The sequence below is a fragment of the Manacus vitellinus genome, unplaced genomic scaffold, assembly GCF_001715985.3.
Source record: "Manacus vitellinus isolate BGI_N305 unplaced genomic scaffold, ASM171598v3 scaffold_44_pilon, whole genome shotgun sequence".
Classification (NCBI taxonomy): domain Eukaryota; kingdom Metazoa; phylum Chordata; class Aves; order Passeriformes; family Pipridae; genus Manacus; species Manacus vitellinus.
In genome coordinates, this window is record NW_021940565.1 from 6593727 (window position 1) to 6619419 (window position 25693).

At 37.5% G+C, this 25693-nt stretch overlaps 1 protein-coding gene across 3 annotated transcripts; it reads right to left on the reverse strand.

The window, feature by feature from the left end:
• Positions 1–3064: 3064 nt before the first annotated feature.
• Positions 3065–24982, reverse strand: KIF14 (kinesin family member 14). Of its 3 annotated transcripts, none has more exons than XM_018079147.2 (30): positions 24919–24982; positions 21926–23122; positions 21298–21552; positions 20146–20233; positions 19549–19644; positions 18868–18920; positions 18514–18544; positions 18089–18196; positions 16855–16971; positions 16107–16225; positions 15638–15810; positions 15140–15287; positions 14973–15036; positions 14597–14781; positions 13773–13875; positions 13396–13556; positions 12468–12615; positions 11659–11811; positions 10920–11046; positions 10256–10349; positions 9146–9284; positions 8677–8777; positions 7906–8000; positions 6961–7182; positions 6633–6817; positions 5915–6073; positions 5236–5355; positions 4824–4898; positions 4064–4202; positions 3065–3929 (listed from the first exon to the last, which is right to left on the reverse strand). In XM_018079147.2, exons 2-30 carry the CDS (start codon positions 23032–23034, stop codon positions 3568–3570), a joined length of 4929 nt encoding a protein of 1642 aa, XP_017934636.1. In that variant the 5' UTR covers positions 23035–23122; positions 24919–24982; the 3' UTR covers positions 3065–3567. The 3 variants fall into 3 exon arrangements, with proteins under 3 accessions (XP_017934636.1, XP_029818155.1, XP_029818156.1); XM_029962295.1 differs by lacking the exon at positions 24919–24982 and adding an exon at positions 24610–24721; XM_029962296.1 differs by lacking the exon at positions 24919–24982 and adding an exon at positions 24594–24671.
• Between the last annotated feature and the right edge of the window lie 711 nt (positions 24983–25693).

The following is a 25693-nucleotide window of genomic DNA, read 5'->3' on the forward strand; positions in this document are numbered from 1 at the left end:
ACACTTGACATGATACCACAATATTGATTTGTAGATACAGGAAGGGGTTGAGTATTCTGACATTAATAGGTGTAGATTACTGCATAAGCATTCAGCCTCCAAATATGTGCTGTTCATAGAGGAAAGTTAATGTGTATTAGTAGAGGAAAGAAACACAGGTAAAGAAGTTTTCAGTTTTGTTTCACTTGTGAGCTACAGAAAACAACTCTTACTAATATTTTATATTTCTACACTATGATACTTTGAGCAAGAAAGCAATACTCTCAGCAACAAAGGAAGGTCTCAAAATCAACTGTACCCAGATGAAAAATCAACAAGGAATTTACATTTGAAGTCATAAAAAAATAAATAAATATTGGTGTTCAGTTACATGATGTAGTTTTACTCTTTACAGTTTCCATGCTTAGATACACAATTCAGAAGGACCAGTTACGTTCTTAGAACGTCAGCTGAATATAAAGTAATACATTTACGCAAGTACAAATATATCAGGTTTCTTTTCATTTTTACAGTACAAAAATATAACCCTAAATATACTTTAACCCTGGAGCAGACTTGCAAAAGCTTTACAGTAACAAAGCAGTTAAGCATCACACCTCATGTCAGAAGAAAATTATTAGCTGATACAAAAATTGGTGAATATTTTTGATGACAGTACTGTGCCACTAGACATTTTTTGACTAAGTACAATGGTATACTAGTCTTTAAGAAATACATGTGGGTTACCGAATCAGCATAATTACCTTCCTCATTTCCTCTAAATAAGGAAAGTGCAAAATCCCTGAATAACAGCATCAATTATATTTACAGTATGAAAGTTATCAAAAGAAAATGATGGCTGACTCTACTGCAGTCTTTTTACAAAGAATAGTTCCAAGAACCTAACATGTTCTCAGAGACTGAAATTCCCAAAATGCTGAACATCTTCCCTCAGAAGGAAAGGTGGCAGCTGTGAATATCTGGTTTGTAAGGTGTGCTGGGTCTGGCTGAGGTAATTTTTTTCACTATAGCTAGTATGGAACTATGTTTTGGATTTGTGCTGAACATAATAATGAAAAATAGATGGTTTTGTTATTGCTGAGCAGCACCAACACAGAGCCAAGGCCTTTCCTCTTTTCATACTGCCATGTTGGTAAGGGAGCTGGGGCTGCTTGGGAAGTTGGGAGGAGACACAGCCAGGACAGGTGACCCCAACTGACCAAAGGGATATTCCATACCATTTGACATTATGCTCAGTATATAGAAAGAGAGGAAGGAGAAAAGGGAGGACATTCAGAGTGATGGCATTTGTCTTCCCAAGTAGGAATGATGGAGGTTCTGCTTTCCTGGGGATGGTTAAACACCTGTCTGCCCATGGGAAGCAGTGAATTGATTTCTTCTTTTGCTCTGCTCATGTGCACAGCTTTTGCTTTCCCCATTAAATTGTCTTTATCTCAACTCAGGAGGAGTTTTCTCACTTTTACCCTTTCAATTCTCTCCCTGACCCCATTGGGTGGGACTAAGTGAGTGGCTGTGTGGGGCTGAGCTGCCAGCTGGGGTTAAACCATGACAGTTTGTTTTGGTGCCCAACATGGAGCTCAGAAGGTCTGAGATAACGACAGATTTGATTGGAATATGTTAGATGGAATTTATAGCCCTTATTGCTGTTTTGCTGCTTTGGGCAGGCTCTTGTGCTTGCCCTGGGCTCAACTGTATGAGAATCTGAGCTCATTAGTGGCTGCTTTTTGCTTTCACTGCTTGTTGTGCTGCTGATCACCTTGCTCTGCTCTTCCTGGGAACATTCCGATAGCAGCAGTGGTGATGCACAGGGACTGGCAGATGGCTGGGGCATGGCTGCTGTTTGTGCTGCTGCACTGGCCATGCTGGAACTCCAGTGTGAACACAAGTCAAGGAGACTAGGACCTGTGGATGAGTCCATAGGGATATCCACCGGCAGCCCCTGGAGGATCCATGCCCAAAGGAGCAGGTGGATGCTCGAAGGAGACTGTGACCCTGTGGGAAGCCCACACTGGAGCAGGGTCCTGGCAGGACCTGTGGAGCCATGGGGAGAGAAGCCCACACTGGAACAGGTTTGCTGGCAGGACTTGTGACCCCATGCAGGAGCCCCACTGGAGCAGCCTGTTCCTGTGGGACTGCACCCTGTGGAAGGGACCCACACTGGAGCAATTCATGAAGAATTGCAGCCTGTGGGAAGGACCCACAACCCCATGCTGGAGTAGAGGAGCAGGTATTCCAGCTATTGGAGCAGAGATTCCCCTGCAGCCCCTGGTGAAGACCATGGGAAACAGAATTTCTTCTTTTGCTTCGCTTGCATGTGGCTTTTGCTTTCCCTATTAAACTGTCTTTATCTCAAACCCAGGAGTTTTCTCACTTTTACCCTTCTGATTCTCCCCCACTGGTGGGGCAGTGAGGGAGCAGCTGTGTCATGCTTAGTTTCCAGCTGGGGTTAAACCATGACAGAAACTTCAACATACAGGAAAAATCTTTGGTTTTAGCTTACAAACTTTGCTGCTCTGTTGTCAGTAAATTGTGCTCACTCCAGGCCTCCTAAAACCCAGTCTTAAAGAATAAAAATTCAAATTAATTTCCATCCGTCCTGTCAACTTGCACTGGCTTCAGCCAACAGACTAAAATTAAAGCGTTAAACAATGACTACAATAAAAAGCATAAGGAAGTAGTTGACTGGGAAAATTCTCTACAACCTCATGGGTTAACACATATTTAGAGATATGCTTCTATTCCAGTATGAATAGTACTGAAAATCATTTGAGCAATCAAAAGATATCTCACTAGCAACAAACCAAACGTGAACTTACTTCACACCACGTTGAAGAGCAGCATCACTGATACACTTTAAGCCCAGATTTTTCAATGATCTACAAAACCACTTAAAAAAGCATTTATCCAATAGGGTTGGTAAAGTACTCTTACTATCTCTCAGTTTTTCTCTACAGAAACAAAGGTTTTGCTCTGTTTAAAAAAAGGTATAAAAAACCCACTCTAAGTTTGCAGTAACACTACTAGATCATAATGCAGCAGAAGTGAAGCAACAACTCAAAAAAAAAAAAAAAAAAGAAAATTGGTTCCCACATCATTTACCTTTCAAGTGTCCAAGTTAGGAAGGCAGTCTTCTTACCTAACTGTGTGCAACATAACATGTGTTATGAATGCCCTTCAAAGGAATCTCCCACACAGTCCTAAATCATGGTTTGTGATCAAGAGATGTGAATGTCCTGTCAAGCCTTTACTGTGTTTCCCAGTTGTTCCCCAGGAGTTTTAGTCTACCTGTTCATAACATCTCCAACTGATTTTTTACTTACTGCATTAAATTATTTCTTATAAACTTAGGTAATAATAGACATTTATTAAAACAAAACAAATTGTATTTTCAAGTCTGGCAGCCACTTAAGGAATTTTTTTTGGTGAAATGTAGGGTACTTATCCTCACACAAACATGTCACTTACTTTCACATCACTCACTCACTAATATTAGTAATATTATTGTGGCATATGTTACTTTGCCTTCATGCAATAGAAAAGAGTTTCCTTTCATTTGTCAATAACGTTTTATACCCACTCTATCCTACCAGGTGAAAGCTCTGTAGTTTCTGTGTGTTCTCGAGTCCCATTCCATTTCCAAGCAAATTCAACTTCACCTGTTTCAACCTGTCCTCCTTGAGTCTCAGTAGTTTCACTACAAACAGTTTGAGATTGCAGTGATGGCTGTCCTTGTTCAAGTTCAAAATTCATAATAAGGGAATCAACCAGAGAGTCCAGTTCATCCAAGTTCATAAAAGGTTGGGGTATCTTCTGGATAGGGTTGTTTGCAGAAGACAAGGCAAATAAACTAAAATAGTTGTTAAAATATCCACCTATGACAGAAATATTTTCTGCAAAGCTCCTGAGGGGGCTTGTGTTCCGGTACAACCCTATGAAGAACAGAGACAAGAAGAATCAAATGCAGTATCTCGCAAAGGCAGACCAGGTTCTCCTCCCTCTTGCTTTACAGGTCTCCTGTAGCCCACAGGTTACTATCAAGACAGGTGATAACCCAGACAAATACCTTGTAACATAGAAGAAACAATTCGACAGACTTCAGTTAGGCACTGCTCCAATTCCAAATATTTCACAGCAATCTTAGTGCTTTTCTTTATTTCTCGATAAAGAGATTCTTCTCCTGGTAACTGAGATTCTATTTCTTTCTGTATTATCAAAGAACAGTTTAAAAAAAACCCAAATACATGACAATATATTAACTATTAAACATGCCTATTATGAATTCAGTCACATACAACAGGCCAATGCCAAAATACAAAATCCAACTGACACCAAGTCACACAAGTAAGATAGCACCAGAAAGAGTACAGATTGTTGACGAGGTTAAAAGAAGGCAAATGAAACTAAAATCCATAATAAACTTGGCTCTTAGGAGACAGATTAAATGATCTGTCCTGGCTTTTAATTGAAAATACCAATAACTACAGCAGCAGCTATAAGTTACACTAGAATCACTGAACTTAAGGCTTTCAACTTAAAAGAAAACAAAACAGGTGGTTAGGCTTATGATGAGCATAAAATGAAGAAAGATAAAAGTACCTCCAGAAATACTTTAAGTGAAACAAAAATCAAAGAGTTTTGAGTGGAAATGTAGTAGCCAGAAAACTTAGCATCCCAATCACAGGAATGCTGCTGAGACAGGAACTGTTATCATGCAAATGTAAATATACAGAAGGTAGTTTCAATTCCTCTTCTTTGATAAATGTATTCTTCAAATTTAAATGCCAGACTCAAAGCACACACATTTTGCCAAGCATTTCTCTTACCTTTCTGCAGTAAGAGATGTTATTTTCAAGGAATCTGGCTAACGCCACAACGTTATCCTTTATTCGATTTTGAATCTACAAAGAAACTTTTAATTATATTGTACACTTGATTGAAGTCAAAGTACATTAATATTTTAAAAGGATAAGAATGAATACTGGCACACTGTTAAGAAAAATACTCCAAAGCAGAAATAATGTTTTCTGCAACGTACCATGGAATTTTTCAGATGTTAACAGGCTACTTCCTTATACTTTACTCTCTATTATGTGTATCATCTAGTATCATCTACTTCACAGTTTACCACCTAAGTAAATTAAAAGCACAAAAGAACAGACTATACCTTAAAAAAACCCTCTATGATCAAGTGCCTTCAAGATATAGTAGTAGTTTTTAATCTTACTTTCATCTCACCTCATTTTGTGGACATTGTTTCAGAAGTTTTTTCTGTACCATTCTTGCTTTCTCCTGTACAGCATCAATGAGAGATTCCAGACCCAAGCCTACTCCATCATAAATGGCAAGTACAAATTCCTTTTAAAAAAAAGGTTCAAAATGCAATGATTAAAGAAACTGATTTGGTCTTAAAAATTTAAATTAAAAGAGATTTTCTGTAGTGGGCTAGAAACAATTTTGTTTTCAGCAAATTGTTCAGTGCAGGCCTATTCAGGCACCTGTCATTCTTGGACCACTGGTGCTCAGCACTTTAACCTCCTTTTCCTAACTTCGTTCAGATTTCTGAAAACTCAGTGTGGTACTTAAACACAGATTACTGAAATATAAGTATTGAATTTCAGTGAAACAGGTAGACTTGTATAATCTCAATGCAGATACAATCCTAAAAGCACAGTATTTCTTTCTCTTTACAAGTGTAAGTTACACAGATTTAAAGTGAAGGTTTTAAGGGAAAAAAATGTCAAAGGTGTTAACACATCTGTTTTCACCATAAAAATGAATGTACTATATGTACTTAATATAGTTGGTGAAATTGTTATTTGTAACAATTTGCTTCTGAGCAGTTACTGATAATAAGTGTGACAGCAACATTAAAATTACTATTCATAATTACTATTTCTAATAAACATTTTTTTACCTGTAGACTAGATGCAGGAATATTGTTCTCTTCAGGAAATGAAATATCAGCTGTTGTGACTACTGCCAAGTGTCCAATGTATTTCATTGTTTGTTTTACTGTTTGGTTTACTTTGCTCCATGCTTCTGTTACCATTGAGGATATATCTGAAGAACATCCCTGAGAAACAAAGGCACATCGTTCACTGAAAGCACTTGCGGTCAAAGAGCACATACTTTCTGTAATGCAAGAGTTTGTAGCATTCAATATTTCAAGGAATTTTTAGCTTTACATCTTTCTAATTACAGTGACTTATCTATCACAGCTAAAAGACTGTGCCTTGCAACCACAGAGAAGAAAACACAATCAAGAAAAGAAATAAAAGCTTCACAAGGCTGCAGCGTAAAAAGGGTAATACTCACTGGCCACCAGTTTATACATTTATAAACAGCAGCACTTCACAGTCTAAACCAGCACTTGGTCTTGCTCCTGCATGTTTTCTTTTACCCTTTTATGAATAAGAACTAATGCTGTTGTCCTGGGCACAGGAAGGTCTGCATTACTCTCAACTAGCACATGGAAGTACCAATTTAGCTAGAAAAAAACACACCTTCCTTAGGTGTGTCCAGTTGTCATTGCATGCATTGGACATTTAAGTGTTTTTAGCAAGTCTGTAGTAAATACTCCATTAATGCACAGAAGTTCTCTATACACAGAAGAATTCTTTAATATGCTTTACCTGCAACAGTAACTGTAAATAACCTCCCAAGTTCTTTATTTCCCGTTTCATTTCTTCATCAACTTTTATAGATCCAGGACACTTTTGGACATTGTTAAGCCAGAGTTTGCTTAGAACCACAATCTGGTCAAAAGCAGAGATAATTCTGATGCTGTAGGACTGAGCAGCAGGATCAAGATTGAAAACTACAAGAGAAAGACATCTATCAGATCTATCTCCTTGGCAAATTAATGGAGGAATGTTAATTCTTGTGAGAGACAAACACATGAATGCTTTTGAATCTCAAAGTCATTAGTAATGTTTAAACTCTTATGAAAATGAGACTTACAGTTTTCTTGACATTCTTCATCTTGCTGTTCATAGGCTTTTGAAATGGCAGACACTCCAGAAAAAATTATAAACAAACTAGTTAGGAGACTGTCTGCTATGCTTTTTCCTGCTTCATGATTCTGTTCCAGTAAATCTAAAGCTGAACTTATAGATTCCTTGCAAATTCCAGGAAGAAACGATTCAGAAAAGCTTGGGCATATGCTGGACTTGTTCTGTGAACCTGTATGATGTACAAGCAAAACATACATGCAAGAAACTCTTCACAGGAATGAGCAGTCAGTGTGTCTAAGCAGTAATGACTATTTAATCTTAACAGTCATCTACTCAAGATTGTAAGCCAGGAAAAAATGCATATACAATATCCTAAATACATTCTAGATTCAGGTAGTATGAAGACAAATTCAACAGTGAAATTCTTTAACATGAATCCATCTGTTTCAATAATCAAATCTACTGAGAAACAGAAGATAAAACCCAGCCAATCTAAAATAACTGAATGCAAAAAAATATTTGGAGCATCCTGTATTTCAGAAAACAAGTTTGTAAAACCTGGAAAAAGCTTGGGGAAACCTCAGTAGTTGAATGAATAGCAACAACTCAAGAAAACAAAGTCTCCAAATTATTGTATCAGGATTCAACCTTTTTCTCCAGTTAACCCATGTAGTTACACAGAGTAATGTTTTAGGCAAGTTTCTTAAATAAGGTTCACAGAGTGCTGGTCAGGAAGTTTTTGCCCTAAGAAAGTGTAATTAAAAATACAAAACCCCCTACTGTTAACAGCTTGACATTAAAAATTTGAAGATATCACAAACAGGATATTTTTAACTTTGCTTTCCAACACATGCTGCTTTTTAAAAAAACTATTACAAATGCCTGTTTTCTGCATGTATTAGGTTCAAATTCTCAGTATGAAATAGAAGGTATTCTGCCATATAGCAAGTACCTGATATATAGGAAGTCTGTATATTCTGGATGGGCTGCAATTTTATCTCCGACAAACATCCAGAAATTCTCTTGTTCTTCATGAAACTTCTACTTCTAAGAAAGGATAATAAAGTAAAAACATGACAAAATGTCAAAAGAAAAGAATCTCTCTCCTCATACCCACTGAAAGTTCAATGAATATTAACAGACATCAGGCAAACAAAATAAACATCTAATTAATGGAACTTCTCAACACAGAACCTAAACCAGAGTGAAAGCAAGTCAGTACAGCCCATAGAACGGATCCTACTTATTTTCTTCAGCCTCTTGCTACTATAGAGGGATCTTCATTCCATGAACTCATTTTTAACCTAATGTCCTCTACTACTGGATTATTGTAATCCAGAACTAATTGTCAGTGGTCATACATAAAACCCTCTGGCACTGATCAGATACACGCTGCACATATTCCACACCTGACCTCAGAAACACTGCTGTTACATCTACCAAACTGCTTCCTGGGCACATAATTTTTACCAGCAACATGTTGCACACCAATACACATTTCATAAGTGAAGCCTATAGAGCATAATAAGGTAACATATTTAGTTTCAAGTTTCCCCTCCTCCTCACAAATACAAATTAAATCAAAATTTATGGATATAATTGACCTTATAATATGGTAAAAGAAGAATTAATAAATTACTATGTTAGTGACACAAAAACATATTGAGATAATTACACAATTTTGTGTTTTAAGTGTAGAAGAAGAGCTACAAATTAGTATTACCTTCTTCTGGAAAGAGAGGAAACTGAGGCGTCTGAAAGGTCAGGTTCCCACTCATCAGCAGGATCATAAAACACATCAGCAGCTTTATTTCTATCATTACTCTGAAAAAATAAAGAAAACAAAGGGGAGGAAGAGAGTTAAATAGAAGTAAAGTGACAAAGAACTCAATGCATAGATGAAGACAACATGTTCTATTAAGAGGAAAAAGGTAGCTTTAATGTTTTTGCTTATTTTCAGATATATATGTTTTACTGCTTCTTACTCAGTACAAAAAACAACCTGAATAAAGTCACTGATTTCTATTGTCCTCTTGCTGTTTGATGAAGAAATGCATATACATGTGTCTTGGCATTTAAGATGACACAAAACCCCCAAAACCTCAAAATTTTCCTCCTGCATAGATTACCAAAATCTTATCTTTGACAAAGTATTACTGACTATTAGTGTTTATTCTTCAGCTGTTACTGACCTCATACAGTTCTTTCATTGCTGCTAGTTTGCATTCAAATTTCTCTAGACTCCAAAAAGTTGCTATTCCCAGCTTGATGTTACGAACCTGCACCTGAACAGAAGACACTGCTCCTGTTTTATCATCAATTTTGTCATGCCTAAGAATGTGGGAGAGTTAAAAGACAAATATCAAGACAAAACACATTATTCATATTGCAAAAATAAACAAGACACTTGTTTATTACATAGAGAATGAAAAACACGATACAAATTTCCTGAGACATCATGTATCTAACCAAACCAACATAAGTATAGCTGTTAAAGTTACTTTTATGCAAAGGAAAAAAAAGGAATCCCTGCATTCAGAAGCAGAAGTAGATACTAGCATACAAATTCCTGGCTCCCAAGAAATTCAGAGCCAAATATATGCTACAGAATTCTACTAGCAGAATTCTTCTTGAAGGAAGTAAAAATATAACACCTGGAAAACCAGTAAACATACACCTCCTATTTTACCTGCATTTACTGTAGCAAGTGTTTTAAATGATACAGCATTTGTTCTGCACTAATACATCTCTGCTCATGCTAAGAAGATCTGAACAACACACAGGTCCACTTCCAGAACGTTCTTCAGCTACAGCTATCAAGTAGCCTGGCATAGCAAGAGATCTGTGGAGTGAAATAACTGGTCTCAAAGGCTCAATATCCACTGAGGTTTTTACTTTGAGCTACCCCTTTTCCAGGCCTGTGAACTGAGCACCTCCTGGTGGCTGGCACATAGGGCTCTGTTCAGTTTTGCTTTAAAGGAACATAGTGTTCTTTAGGACCACTTCAATATGTGGACACGGGCATCAGAAGATTCACCTCCAAAGCACATTCAATCCAAAATTACTTGGTTGTGGACATACCTTTGAAGTTGTGATCTAAAATTCAAATTTGAAATTCACATTTCAAAGTAACAAGGCTGAACTACACACTTAACTAAAGTTAGTTTGGAAAGTTCATTTATCTTGTTCGATTTCATAAGACTGTTAAAAGAAAAACCAACAGCTCCCTGCATATTCACCCCCCAGTTATAAATATGTATATTATATATACACAACCCCTTAAAATTAACTGAGATACTCACCTGCAGAAAACAGTGTTTTTCCCTAATGCTTTACTAATGGTGTTGGCCTCTTTGACCATCACTGACAGCTTCAGAGACTTCCAGTTAAGTGGACCTATAAAGAACATAGAACATAATGCTTAAGTGGACCAAACAATGGGATGCAACAACTTTAGAGTTAATTAAAACAAAAAAAAAGGCGAAAAAGAAATCAACACAAATATTCCATGAATTCCCAGTACATTGGGAAAAAATTACCCTTCCAGGCAAGGTAACCCTTTCAAAAGGTCAGATAAAGGGTATTTCAGAAACAGAGGCGTAAGACCAAACACTACATATTAATCTTCAGTAGAAAACTAAACAAAATTAACTCTGTTACTCCAGATTCCCCAATGAGTTAATGCTTGACCAGTTCAGACAGAAGGGGAAGGACTTTCAAGCAATTGGGATAAATACAGACTACATGGATATCTACCTAACCACCCTGAGTATGATTAAAACAGAGTTTTTAACACAGTCTGACAGATACAGGTTATGAATAGAAAAGCTTGTAACAACCAGGAAGGGTCTTGCTGTTCAGGGAAGTGTTAGGGGAACAGAAAGACCTCCTGTATCTGTATCCATGGCCCAAGCCCACCGAGCAAATGAAAAGTCAGCATTGTCTTTGCAAAATATATATACAAACTTGTCATTGTTCTATTCCCACTCCCACGGTTCTTCTGAAGGGTGTGTATTTCTTCAGCAATCTTCTGCTTCTCAGCTTCCAGAGCCTCCAGTATCTTTGCATGACGAATAGTATGGTCTTCTAGAGCCTGGGGAAAAATGGGCAGTGATTAAAAAAAAAAAAAACTAAAAATTTAAAATTCTTAATGCTGTTTATTGAAGTTAAATTTTATGTTCCTGTCATTTTAAAGTCTCTCAGAATGAAACTGATACCAGGCCCCTGCTACATTGATAGGAAATCCTTCATTTTCAAACTCTGGCATTTTTCTGAGTTTGCTTCAACATTGCAAAGCTTAAAAAATACTGGAATTAAAAAAAGAAACAACTTTTAAAAAATTAAGTCATATTTGTTGCAGCAGTCAGATATATATCAACACCAGCCAGGAACCAGACGTTGTTTACATTAATGCCTGGAGTAATGACTTTTGCCACAGGTAACGGTCTCTAAAGTTTGGTACAGAAAAAAACCCATCCATGTTATATAAGAAATAAAGTCAGCCTTAGTTAATCTCCAACATTAATACAACATCATACTCAGAATGCAAACTAAGTATCAGTTCTTCGCATAAAATCACGTAGAAGAAAAATACTTCAAAACATTTCCTTTAAAGTAATTGCTTTAAAAAAAAACCTAACAAAAAAAGCCCCCCCCCCCAAACAAACCAGTTTATTGCCTAAAGAGCTGGTTTTTTTAAAATTACCTGCTTGGTAGCCAAGGTCTCCATTTCTAAACGTTTCTTATTGAATTGTAGTTCTAGCTCAAGGTTTTGCTTTGCCTTCTCTAGTTCCTGTATTTTAGTTGCAGCTTTTTGGTTATTCATTTCTTGGATTTGCTTCTTACGAGATTCTTCTCTCTGATAATAAAAAGGAGAGATGAGAGGAGGAAAGCCACTTCTACAGCATTTCTGACCCATCCCTTATACAGATATTAAGGTTTATTTCCACTTCCAACACTTAAAACATGCAGTCCCTAAAGCCTACACAGCCTAATGTCAGCAATGAAAGGTTATATCCCACATCACAAGCATCACTGTCTCCCACAGAATGTTTAAAAAATAAGATACATCATCATTATTATTTTACCATGATGTACATTCTATGCCAATATACATTCTGTATTGTAAAAGTGTTGAAAAAACTAACAAAGTAGCATGCCAACTTGGAGAGAAAAAAAAACCATATTAAGTAATATACTGTAGTAATATATTATAGTAATTTAAAAATCGCATGGAATAATTCTGTAGGTATTTTCCCTTGCACGCAAGTTACAATCCCTAGAATAACTCTGAAGGGGATACCTACTTGGCAACTTCTTGTGTTACTAAGACTGACTTTGTTATTTTTTTTTAAAGAATGAGGCCTAGCATTCTCTAAAATACTTGGAATATTCAAGACAAAAAAACCCACACCATAAACAAACCAACCCCAACCAAGCACCAAACAAACAGATACCACATACTACAGTTTCTGTTATTGATATGTTTGATGTAATGATGAGATGGCAACTTACCACCTCTGCTTCCAGTGATTTTATTTTGCTTTCATAAGCTTCTTTTTGTGAGGTCAGCTCTTGTTGAACCATCTCTTTTGCAATTTGGACACTTTGCATCATTTCTTCCTTGGCTTTGAGCCGTGCCTCTTCAATTTCTGATTCAAGACTACAAGTATCATACATTTAGAACGCTGCCTTTAATCTCTTATAGGCTGTATAGAGACTATCAACTTTTTATTCCTATCATGAGGGTTTGTTAAGGTTTTTTTTTAGAAGAACGATTTTCATACTTCACCTATTTTACATTTCGTAGGGAAAATGCAGACACTGGTAAATGTGAAGGGCGTTCCAGAATGTTTAAGTCCACTCTATTTCCATTTTATTACATCACTTTCACAAAACTAAGAACTGTAATGGAAACCCACTAAATCACATTAAGATGGGATAAGTAAATTTTAAGTCAGTGAGTCTGGCATTCTGATAACTCCCAGGAATGAAGCAAGTACAAATAACACTTCACCATCTCTCAAATTCTCCCTCATTAGATACGACTTCAGGTTATAACTTCTTCCCATTTTCCTAAGGCATTTATTTTTCAGGGTTTAAATCTCTCTAAAACATCAAAACTAACTTTCAGACTCATCATATGCTTGGAGAGAAACACAACCCAAGAGACACACTACTTTGAGGACCTGTGGAGCTCAGTGTTTCTTTAATCATGGTCTACATTGTTGATAAGTGGTCTAGCGTGTGGTGATTGAACCTTAGAGGTACACTTTCATTTCAGCTAAGTCTGGGACTTCCATTTCCATTACAAATAGAGTTGCTATTTTCCTGTTTTCCTTTATTGTGAAATAACTGAAGGTTATTATTTATTTCTTAAACTAATTGCAGGGTTGAATTAACAATTGCATTTATCTCAAGAACAAGAAGAACTAATGCTTACTGTGTTCTCTGTGCAATAAGCAGCTCATTCTTTGCAAATTCAAAATCTTTTGGACCATCATGCAAATATGTAGTCCCACAAGAAGGTGTTTTAACTTTCTGAACCTCTGCTGGATGATTAAACCTGAAATAATGGTCTCCTCCAAGGATCACTCGATCACCCTATTGGGAAAAAAAGAATTCTTCTAAAAATTTAAATTTATAAGCAAAAATTTTCAGCACTTAAAACACAGCAGGTAGAGCTAGAAATCAAAGATGAAAAGACAAATATTTACAGTTACAGAGCCTTCTAAGAAAACTGCAGTCTGAAGTTGAAATATTAACGAAGCAAAGAAATTCACATATGCACATATTACTATTACTAAATCAATCACTTACATGATGCAGAACTGTTGGGTTCAAAATGCATTTCCCATTTACATATGTCTTTGCTTCTCTCAGTGGAATAATACTTACTTGGCCAACAGCATTTTTTATAACACTGAAAACAAGAAACATTTACAGTATCAGTAGTTCATAATAATTGCAAGTGCTATTTCTTAATAGACTAAAATTCATGCTTTAGAGATTGTGTTCTGTCATTGTCTTTCCAGATGTGTATTGTCTTCATACTATTTAGTCACAACACACACACTGAAGAAATGACAACCTACATTTTGGAAGGGAACCTATATTAAAACTAAGAATCCACTGCTAAAAAATTACTACAATACCCTGAGCATTCCTTTCATAATACTTAATTTCCCAACATATCTGCATCTTTCATGGGTTTAGTAACTGATTAGCTAAGTTTCTTACAGCTTTTTGTCTGGGATCAATTGCACAGAATGCACTTTAAACAATATTTCTGCAGTATGGCCAAGTTGATCTCTATTTTTACCAACGTAAGAACTGTCAAGACATTTCACTTTTCTATTGAACTTAATGTAACAGAGTTATCTACCACAAAACATCATTTCATCAGGTCTAATTCACGCAGAAATGCTGCAGAAGATTTTGCTACATGAATGAGATGAACAAAGAAATTAAACTATCCCAGTTAACAGAAGGAAGCTGCCTTAATCATTGAACAGTAAAAAATATATCCCTAAATGTTATTTTCTTGGCTAAAAAACCTGTTTTTTAGTGTCAGAAGAAAGAGTGATTCCAAAAGAAAGGGAAGAGGGAGAAGAAATTTTAAGTATAAAAATAACACTACATACCAATGGTCATCAGCAATCAGCACTCCAGAAAGCTGGATATCGTGTCTTGAATTTGGTGTACACCTTCCAACTGTAGTTTCTCCTTCTTTGATCATATACAACAGCACCTCAGAAAGTTGAGGATCTTCATTGAGATTGACAAGGTTTGGTAAATGATTGTCCATTTTGAATGCAATTCCAGCTTTCTAGATAAAAGAGAGCTCTGCATAAAAATACAATTTACTTTGTGCATTCAAATATTAAATATTCCTAAGTCACAGTAGTCTGTTAAAAGAATAGTATTACAGAAACCAAATCTTACAGCTACTCCCATTATTCTACAAGGTTTGCTGATGTTATATTTTCTGTACTATCTCCTATAGAAAGAAAAATGTACCTGCAGTTCCTCTATATCTTCCAGTTTCCTTTTTTCTGCTTGTTCAAATTTTTCTTTCCAGGCCCTTAATATATTAAGAGAAAATAACGCAACATATTAGGAGAAAAATGACAGCATATAAGTCTTGCCATTTCTATTTTAAATTAAGACATTCATGACTGCCTGACCTTTGCATTTCTGCCATGTTCCTCTCCTGCTGGTGCAGTTCTACCCTCAAGGATGTTATTTCCTGCAAATAACGCCTGTATTTTTCACGATCAGTGTTTAGAGCACTTTTCTGAGCTGCCTTCATCCTCTCAATTTCAGCTTTCAATTCTGCATTAGACAAACAAATACACAATGCACATTAGAAATGAAGACAAAATAGGGTGTAGAAATTTCAGTACAATACTAGAAAATTCATCCTATTACTCAGTTAAAAAAACAAAATACATTTCCCTGTTCCAGGTTCTCAAGTGTAACCTAAGATATCACTTAAACTTTGGAAAAAAAGAGTTCACAAAGAATAATGATATTAAAAGGAAGAAAATCCCAAGTTGTATTAGCCTAGTTGACAAGCGGTCAGTCAAATCAACAGATTATTAATAGTAAGAACTCCTATGAAGCAATAAGTTAAACACATGTGCAAGTGAAAAACCCTCAAAGACTGCAGATGTCAATCTCACCTCTGATTAGCTTCACATTTACATCTTCATTTACTTTAGCAATGTTGATAATTGAACAAGCCTGCTTCGCATAGCGGAGGGTACTGAGCGTTTCCTCCATACTGCTGGCAGCTGGACTCACTGTAGCAATCATCGTTGTTTGGGAATTCCCACCAAGACTTTCCTTCAACAACCTGCATTTGACAGAAGAATACAAGTCAATCCACTGAGAGAAAAATTCACAACTTCTCAAGCAGAACAGATTAAATAAAAATACCCAGGGTCTTGCTACTTATTTGAGAGGGACTGTTAGCTACTTAAAAAACAAACCAAGGTCCTGTTTCTTCTTCATCTGATGCAACAGGCTAATTTCTTCTTTCCATAGATCATTTGAGAGAAAGAGAAAAGTGATGCCTCATGAACAGATAAGAAAAACACAATCTCAAAAAGCCTTTACTTCTATATACAAAAAATTCTTAAGTGTACATACCAAGTAAGGACAGATTCCCGGTAAGGAATGAAAGTTTTCTTTCCATTTTGAAATTGTTTAGAGAGTGCAGAAATAACCCTTCCAAGGGTTAACAGCGACTTATTGATACTCACACCTTCCTACACAAAGCAGAAATAAAAATATTTATAATACAGTTGCATCTTCTTGTGTGATGTTATTGACTGTACTGTTGATTAATTATGCTTGTTCAATGTATGGTGCAGCTGTACCACATTAAATGTTACCACTTATTAACTTATTAAAACGACAATAAGATGCAAAAGCAATCTAGAAGATCTTCATTTGGAAAGAACAAAGACCTTGCCTTTAAAATAAGTGGTGTTAAGAGCCATCAAACTTATGAAGGCAGCTTGAAATAAAGTCTCTTATTAGAAACTCTATTTAATTAGATTCCCCCAAAAAGGGGCAAGACCAACTCTCTGTGATATTTGATTCACTATTTGCCAAGCCATGCCAATAGTTTTCCCTCACTCCTCCTGCAGGATCATTAGACCTGCATAGCATGGGAAGTGCTGTTCTAAGCCAGATGTGCCATACTGCACAGTGCAAACGCCTTCTTCAGGCCACCCACCCTCACGGCAAAATGTGATGTAATACTTATAAGGGCTACATACATCCTTTATAGCTACAGTTCCTGCCCAAGAGTCCCATTAGGTCAGCATGGTTTGGAGTTTAAGGATATTATTAGGAGTCAATCCTTCTCCACAGATTTCCAGTCCTGGTTTACCTTCAGCCTCTCTCCAGTGGTCTGAGCTTTTGCACAGCACTCACTGCCAGCGAGATCAACTAGATTGATGTGACTGGTAAGCCTACGATCACACTGTTCTTCATTCACAAATTCTACCTGGAAAAAAAGGGACATGTTGGCATTCAAACCAAAATAAAAAGCCTGAGGACAAGCAGAAATCTGATAAGGTGTTCACAGTAAATACATCAAAAGTTCCTTCTAATTTTTGGCAGGATATCCTCATGTACATCCCTTGAAGGAGATGAAGTTCAGATTTTAACCACAGAATTAGCTAGCTGTGGCTGACTAACTGCATAAGCATAAACTGCAAACACAACAGATTACCAAACTGTGGGTTTGGGTCCAAAGTTTGATTATTGCAGTTATCCAAAAAACATCCAAGTCAGTAAGCTGTTACTGACTTAGACTAATCAAGATCAGGTCAGTAGAAAAGGCTCAAGACTAGTTATGATAGAGAAAAATCAACAATCTAGTGGTGAGAATGGCAAGGGGGAAGAAGGAAAGAAGATCAGGAAACTGGGATGAAAAATTAAACCAATCAAGAACAAAAAAAACCCACAAACCAACAAGTTATTTGTGCACAGAGAAAATTGACAGTCCGCAGACTCCTGAGGAGCTCTACCTAATTCCCTTCTGTCTTTAGGCTCAACTCAATAAGTCAGGTTTTGTCTTTTAAGCATCTGTAAATCAGATGAGGAGTTGTAGCCCCTATGTCCTAGAGATACATGGGGGAGGAGAGGCATCCTGAAGCAAGGAAACATTTGTTCAGTAAATTGTGTTCAGACTGAGCAGAAACTGCATCTCCTACCATTGACCCAGTCCGTCGCTTGCATGAACTCAGCACAGCTATGCACCTCACACAGCCTAACCTTCTCAGAAGCTGTGTTGGCAACAGTGTGAAATTTGGTCTGGCCTCAATTAGGATTCCTGTTATATCTCAAAACTCACACTGAGAAGCTTGGAACTACTCCTAGATCTGTCAGTCTAGACATATTTATATTGCTGCTATAAATACAAGTAGCACAGAGACACAAGAATCTACTCAAAGCATGTAAAATAAAACAAGTTTTGCTGTGTAGAAAGCCACATTAAAATGCCCTGTGCTTTTCTCAAAGATCTTCAGGTATATTCTCACAGCTTTCGAGGCAGCACACAAAACAACTTTTTACTACCTGATCTGAGCAGATATAAAAAAAGAACAACCTGGCAATACCTTGGTTTGCGTCATGACAAGGGTGAAGACAGAATGAGATCTAGAGCTCTTGTCATTCATTACTGTAGCAGCCGTTGCTCTCTGCTTATTTCCTAGTTCAAGCCAACTCTGTAAGAAACAAAAGTTAGGATGTGAAACCAAAACCTGCTTCGGAGTTAATTGAAGATTTTTATGTTTGCCAATAAAGTTATTAACAAAAATCATGACTATATGGTAGGAATGAAAACTTGAATTTAAGAGATAACCATGTGAAAAGGGACACTTAACTGTATGAATCTACTCAGCTCCATTATATAGGACTAGTCTTCATTATCCTACAGTACAGTCTACACTTTCTTGCCATCCATGGAATTTATTTTTCAGCAGTGAAGAAAGGAGCAAGTAGAAATATTTGTATTCTCTTTTAGTAACCAAATAACTCTTACCTGAATATCAGAGTAAGAACGAACAACATTCCTAAGGTGGGGGGAAAAAGAAAAGTTTGGGTTCAGACAGTTTTCTTTCTACAGTTTTCCCTGTTGCCTGAGTTCTGAAGCATTTCCCCAGTTACAAACAAAATACAAACACACAATGAAAGCTTCAGTTGTCTTGAGACTTTCACACACTTATTTCACTAGGGCAATACACCACAGGTATGAATTTTTCTAAAACTACATGACACTGAGATCTTGCTTGATTTACTGGTGAGTAGACAAGCTTGCACAGAGGCTCAAGATAACTATTGCACACTTTCAGGATTACACCACACATCTTTTAAAGTAAGAACAGTTAAGACTTACACAGTCAGGCCTTCCACATATGGTCCTAACACTGGATGTTCTCTTACACGAAGCTGGTGAGAATAATTTCAAAATACAAATTATTAGGAGTGCAGTAGTTAGATCTGGCACTCAGGACTATCTTAAAAGAAAAAAAACATTCTGCAACATAAATCTATTATGTTTCCAAGTTAAGTAGCTTACCTTGAAATTACTGACAAAACTCACTCCTGCTTTAGACAAGACAGTATAGTCTTAATTTCTATAAAACAAGTCCACATAAGTCTCAAGCTTAGGTTAAAGGACTTAGTTCAACAGCAAGTTGAACATACTGTATCATCTTTATCATAAACTAATATTCAGTTTACACACAAGTGGCCAGTATACTGTTCAATATCAAAGAGCAGAAAATACTTTTTTTGATAAATCAGAAGTAATAAATTCCTTCCTACGTACCCTACGTAAGACAAATTTCTTTATGTTTTTTCTTATTCTAACACACAAACACTAAAAACTAGCTAAATTAGTTTAACTAGTGATATAGCGATATTTTTATTTGTTTTTTTACTTGATTCCCATTATTCACAACTAAGTTACTTAGATGGCAAATTGATAATCATTTGCCAATTGTGCATTTTTGTTCACAAAACAGATGCCACTGCTTGGAGTTTATGCATATACTTGTTTCTGTGAGCAACTTACTTGCTTTTTCTGCCCATTTTCAGCTTTAAAGACAAGCAAATCATGGATTTTCTCGTTGTATATTTCAAAGAAGCTCATTTCAAGATGATACAAAATCTAATAAAATTAATAACAAAAGAGGTATTAATATGGTCCACAAAACATTTTCATTATTCTGAGTGAGGGTTGTTATTTTTTATTTCAGCAAGAATACTGAGCTAGAATAGGAATACTATTGAAGTGTATTTTGCTTTGATACATGATGTTTAACAATAAATTCATATTTTTTGAGTTCTATTCTACTGCCTCTACTGCAAGTATGAAGCCCACTGGGATTTATCTTTACTTACATAAATCTTATCTTGTAAGACATGCAATATAGAGAAAAGAATCCTAGTCTAGTGATATATTAAAAATATCATGCCCATTTTTTTTCACATTACTGCCCTTAAGGAAGTAAAACAATATTGATTTTGACTGCTTAGCCCTGTTAGTCAGAGCTACTAGCAGAAATAAGATTTGAATCAGCAAAAGAATATGAACACAAATAAACAGATTAGCACTAAGTTATCAGTTTCCTCATATTCCAATGTGAGGTCAATAGCATAAGCACATCACCTGTTCCTTGTCCATTTGTGCTATTTGATTGAAAAGATCTTCACAAAGTCTTGGAATTATTCCTCGGTCTTCATCAAATCCCATCATCCTGTGGTTACAAAAAACCTGCTAGTTCAGCTTTGTAACTCTCAATAGATACTTTAGCTGTGCATCTCTGCAGTTGACACTCCATATGCTTTTGTGTTATACAAGTAATAAGCAACAGAAATAAATCTGATCTGAGTTGATGCTTATTTAAGCAGGGAGTTGGACAAGATGATGTCTGGAGGTATTTTCTATTTAATTCATTGAGAAATGGGTTTTCAACCCATTTCAACCCAAGAAAAACCAAAAACCTACAGCAGCTGAAGAGTAAGTCATACTATTAACAGTAAGCCTATAGATGTTTATTATCTTAACATGCATGCATCTTGTACCCTCTGCACACTTCCAGTGTCGTCACATAAGACCCTCTCCACCTCTGGTGCAGCTTTTTCATGTTGAATTGTGCCATTGCAGACCACCAGTGTACTGGGCTAACTCAGCCACAGCCTAGGGACACACACAGGTGCACAACATAGTCATCAGCACAAATCTGTTGTGTAAATTTGACCAGAGGACACAGGTGCTACTGATACTAATTTCAGCCTTGCTTAAAATATCAAAGGTTGAAAGTAAATAGTTAAGGGAAAGTAGAAGAAAAAAACTAAACAAAAACCCAACAAACCTACCAACATAATATTGCAATCCCGAGTGTATCTTTTCTTTTAGGTCAAGGCTAAAAAAATATTGTACATAACAACTGAGTTCACACTTAAAAAGGAAAACCTTACTTCTAAGTTCTGTATCTATTGTAAATTGAACAGAAATACTTCTGGTCCTCAACTACCTATATTAAAAGTTTATACAGCCTCATGGAAATTACAAAAGTCAGAACTAATTTCTCTTGAAAGAGTTTTTTTTTCCACTAGAAGTAGTAAGAAGTCAGTGTCAGATACATAAAAGTATTCTAAAGCTAACTTTGGCTTAATTACTACAGATATTTGTTTAAATATTTTTGTTTTAAAATACACAAAAATATTTTGACAAAATTCTATAACACTGGAATCTTTTTTCATGATTTTACATGGCATAACAATTGGCTCCTAATTTTGACAATTATCAGGAACTTACGTGTATGATTTTCCAGAACCAGTCTGCCCATAAGCAAAAAGACAAGCGTTGTATCCCTCAAAAGCTCTTTCAAGGAGTGGCACTGCTAAAGCTTGATAAATAACTGCTTGGCTTGCAAAATCAGGACAACACTTGTCAAAAGACCAGAAGGAGAAGTCATAACTGAAGCTGTAAACTTGGTTTGTGGATGGATTTTGTACAGTTGTCTCTGAACCACTCATGCAGATTACAGGGAGTGAGTTTTCAGTTTTCTCTCTGCATGGAAAGGGAGGGATATTAAAAAAAATAAAAAGTATAAGCTACATGCTTTAAGTTAATAATTTCAATCAAAACAAAAAGAAAAAAATAAATAGAAAAAGATTGGTGATCATTGTAAAAATATCTGTTTGATGAACACATAAAGTATTAAAGATCAAAACACTGTTAATGAATATGTAAACAATAGACCCAAATACCTATAAAGTCAATTCAGTTTCTTAATAAATCTTCATCTTGGTGTTTCATAAGTATCAGCTACTTTCAAAGTATATATTATATCCTTATTGGGTCAATGATTAAACAATTCAAGAAGTACAAAGCAGAAGTCACCATACACTACGAGCAGCAGAAATAAGTCCAGGATACAAACCTGTTACTGAAGGGCCGGACCCGCACAGCCACAATCACTTTGCTGTTTTTCACTTTGAAAACATCTCCCTCAGTTCTATTGCTCTCATCTAAAGCTTCTGTGTTCACTTCTGCTTCTGAACTTCTACTCCCAGGAAGAGAGCTGGAGACACTAAGGGTCTTTTTAGCTAAAATTTGAAGATGAGGTGTTTGTTCATTTGAGGCCAATTTGAGAGATGGCTGATCTTGAAAAGTGCTGTTCTTTGGTGTAAGCTTAAACCCTTCTGTTAAACTTTTGGCTGGGGTCCTTGGTCTTTCCAAACTGTTATGTTTTATCATCAAGTGCTGTACCCTTTGCTTTCCAGCTAGCTTATTTATATTGCCTTTTTCATTCCGTTCTCCTGATAGCCTATTAATACATTTTGAGGTAACTAATTGTTCTGATTTAGGAACTTCATTTTGAAATTTTGTATCAGCAGTGTCTGTCTTATCTTTTAAACACGTGGAGATACCATTTTTACAGACACCATCAACAAAACCCAAGGAACCCTTGCTTTTCAAGTTACACTGCAATTTGGTACTGGACTGACCCTCAGCTAACTTCAAGTTTGGTTTAACAACATCATTATCATTAATATTCTGTGGAGGTGTAACCTTGTAATTTCTTTGTGCATCAGCTGGCAAGTTCTCTTTTCTAGGCACAATATTCTGATTGATATTACTCTTCCCAGTGGAGCCAGTCCTCACACGCCTCCGCAGAGTAAGTCTTTTCTCTGTTTGTAGCTCTTCCATGCCCTGTGTTGCATTTGTATGCAATGGTTCACTACTGGACACTGGTTTTTTGCCTACTCCAGTTCTCCTCTGAAGTGTTAACCTGCCTTCAGATGTAAAAGTAGTTGATGCGTCACCCACTTTTTCACAAGCTGAAATCACATAAGTCCGATTTACTTCCTCAGCCTTATTCTGAGAACATGGAAGTAGACTATTCTTTTCTTCTCCCAGCATCTGTGACTTCAGTTGCTGCCCAGATGCTTTCCTGCTGGCAAAGGTATCATTTGAGGAAGGCTTCTGCAAAGTGGCAGTGCATCGTGTCCCAGCAGGGCTTCTGCCAGGAACTGTGTAAATAGGCATGTTGTCTTCCAGCCCGTTAACACTTGGTTTTTAACAAGCACAGCACCTTTCCTAAAGGATCATTTCTAGTTGCTGCTTCACAAAGAATCTGGGAAGACAAAGCAAAAATTTTTTTTATGATACTCACATTCAGTGTCAGTTATGTTTTGGTGCATGGGGAGCTCTTTACATACACTGCAGTACTTGCTCCCAAACGTAAATAAATAACAATCAGTATCCTGTTTCGCCTCCAGTACTTAAAAAAAAAAGTCATTACTTTATATTTGAATGACTGCTTCCAACAACAACAGGCTATTTGACTTTATTTACTGAGTTCTATGATTTGTTGCAGAAGGTTAACCAAACATCACAAAGCACCTGTTGGTAAAAAGAATGATCTAACTATTTAGCAACAAAGATGACCATGGATATTTCTTTCAAGTGATCTACTATGATCCTTAAAGTAAGGGAATTCCAGATCATGCCTCCATTCACTCACACCTATTTATACTCTTAGTGTTTCACAGCTAACAGAGTCCAATAGAACAAAAAAATTAACTTTGAATAAGAAGTCTGTGAACATGGAAAGCAGATTCTTTTTCAGGATTTTGATACATAATATAAAACCCACTATCAGAACAAAACAGTTAATAAAGATGACTATTAATAGTACCTTTGGACATTATTTTAGTTCGCTCTAGTACATAGGCCCATAGCAAAACAAAAGACATCTAGCCTAGGGGACAGAAAAAATATGTAAGATATGTTCCCCATCCTTCCTACACGTAAATATTTTGAAAGCTGTATATATGCAATCTGCATAGGAAAGTATATTTTCACTGTTGTATCTGCATCATGGATATTGAGTTCCTACAGGTTTGGTATCACTACCCACTGTAGACTTGCCAGCTGCAATTAATTTGCTGTTACAAGAAGTCACCTGACTTAGATCCTTAAAAACTGCATCTATCATTAACAACAGCTGTACATGGTCAGGGGAAAAAATGGGAAGCAAGATGAGAGCAAGTGATGTAGAAGAAACCGTTTAACCACTGCTGCAACAGAAGTTTACATTAAATGCTACACTTTTTAAGTTGTAGCTTTCAGAGCACTCTCCAGCTTTATGCACTTACATCCACTTTCGCATGACTGCACACTTTTCACAGCTCCCAAGTTGTGAGGCAAATATCAAAATTTCAAACCAGAGCATATTTATTGCTCAATCCAGCTTGAGACAAGAAACTATTTACGTCACACGAGTTGTAAAATATCAATTTTGTGGCTCCCTCCGGCAATCAGTAAATAGAGAAACACGGCCGTAAGCCATGAATGGTTTCAGTGTTTTCTGAAAAGTCCACCCTTCCCGTGCAGCTTTAACACAAGTCCTGTAAGAAAGTTCTCCCCTCTCTTTGCCATAGCTGTGCCTTGTGAACACACATAAAGTTTTTCTGTAGAACAGTGAAACTGCCCATTGAGAGCTCTTTCATTCTAAAATAAGGAACGACGTCCAGTTCGAGAGAGCCGAACTCGGAACGAGAAGTACGCTCACCCCTCGTTTTTAAAGGATTACAATCACCAACCAGAGATGAAACCCACGCGCTCAAAGCTGGGTGAAGACGCAGCTTTGGGTACCGGCAGCTCCATTATCCCTAAGCAAAGCTCCTGTCCGTCTGTCCATCCGTCCGTCCCTCCCAGCCGAGCCCCGGCAGAGCCCGCGCGGCCGTGGGGCCGTGTCACGGGCCCGCCCGCACCGACAGGGCGAGGAGGCGGCAGCGCTGCCCGCAGCGCCCTGCGGCTCCAAAGCCCTCCCGCGGAGGGCAAGCCCCGCCGGGACCGCGGACGACCGTGTGTCCACCCCGTGTGTCCACCCGTGTGTCCGCCCGGTCCCGCCCGGTCCTCTCTTACCTGCGCGCGGGGCCTCCGCAACCGCCGCCGCCCCGTTTGAACGCGCCGGGCGCGCGCCATTGGCTGCGCGAGGCACCGCCCGGGACCCGCCCCGCGGCACCACCCCGCGCCGCCAGGGGGCGCCCCTGGCGCGGGGAGCGGCGGGAAAGGCGAGCGTTGGGAGCGCGGACCGCGAGGAACCGGAGTGTGGGGACAACACCCATCTCCACCCGCTCCGTACGGCCCACACAAACCTTGGGAGTGCAGTCACACCTCACTGCCACGGATATCCAAGGGATGAGTGCAAATGGGAGAAAATGGGTGGGAAAGGAACTAAAATAACTCATAACGGCCAGGACACTTACACAATGCTGGCACTCCAAGCAACACCAAGGGAAGAAGTGAAAACGGTGTGCTGGGCAAACAATGGATCTGCCCATGAAAGATCCATTGAATTAAAATATGTTGTACTAAACTATCTAAACCCAGTAACAATGAAAAATCTTGCTATAGCATAACCAGGTCACTGGTACAATTTCACTTTTACAAAACCTGCACTCGCGCTTTGTTCCTGGGGCAAACATGGTGTAGAACTATTGCTTGATCTTATGATCGACAAAGAGAAATCATGGAATTCGTGTAGGGCAGGGTGCCCAGGGGTAGAGGTGGGTGCAGTTCTAAACATGTGAATGCCTGAGCTAAGTTTGCCTGCAGTAGCATTACACAAAAACAGTCTATGGGCAGGAGTGGGTTATTTCAAATGAGAGAGAAAAATCAACAAATTCCAACTCTAAAG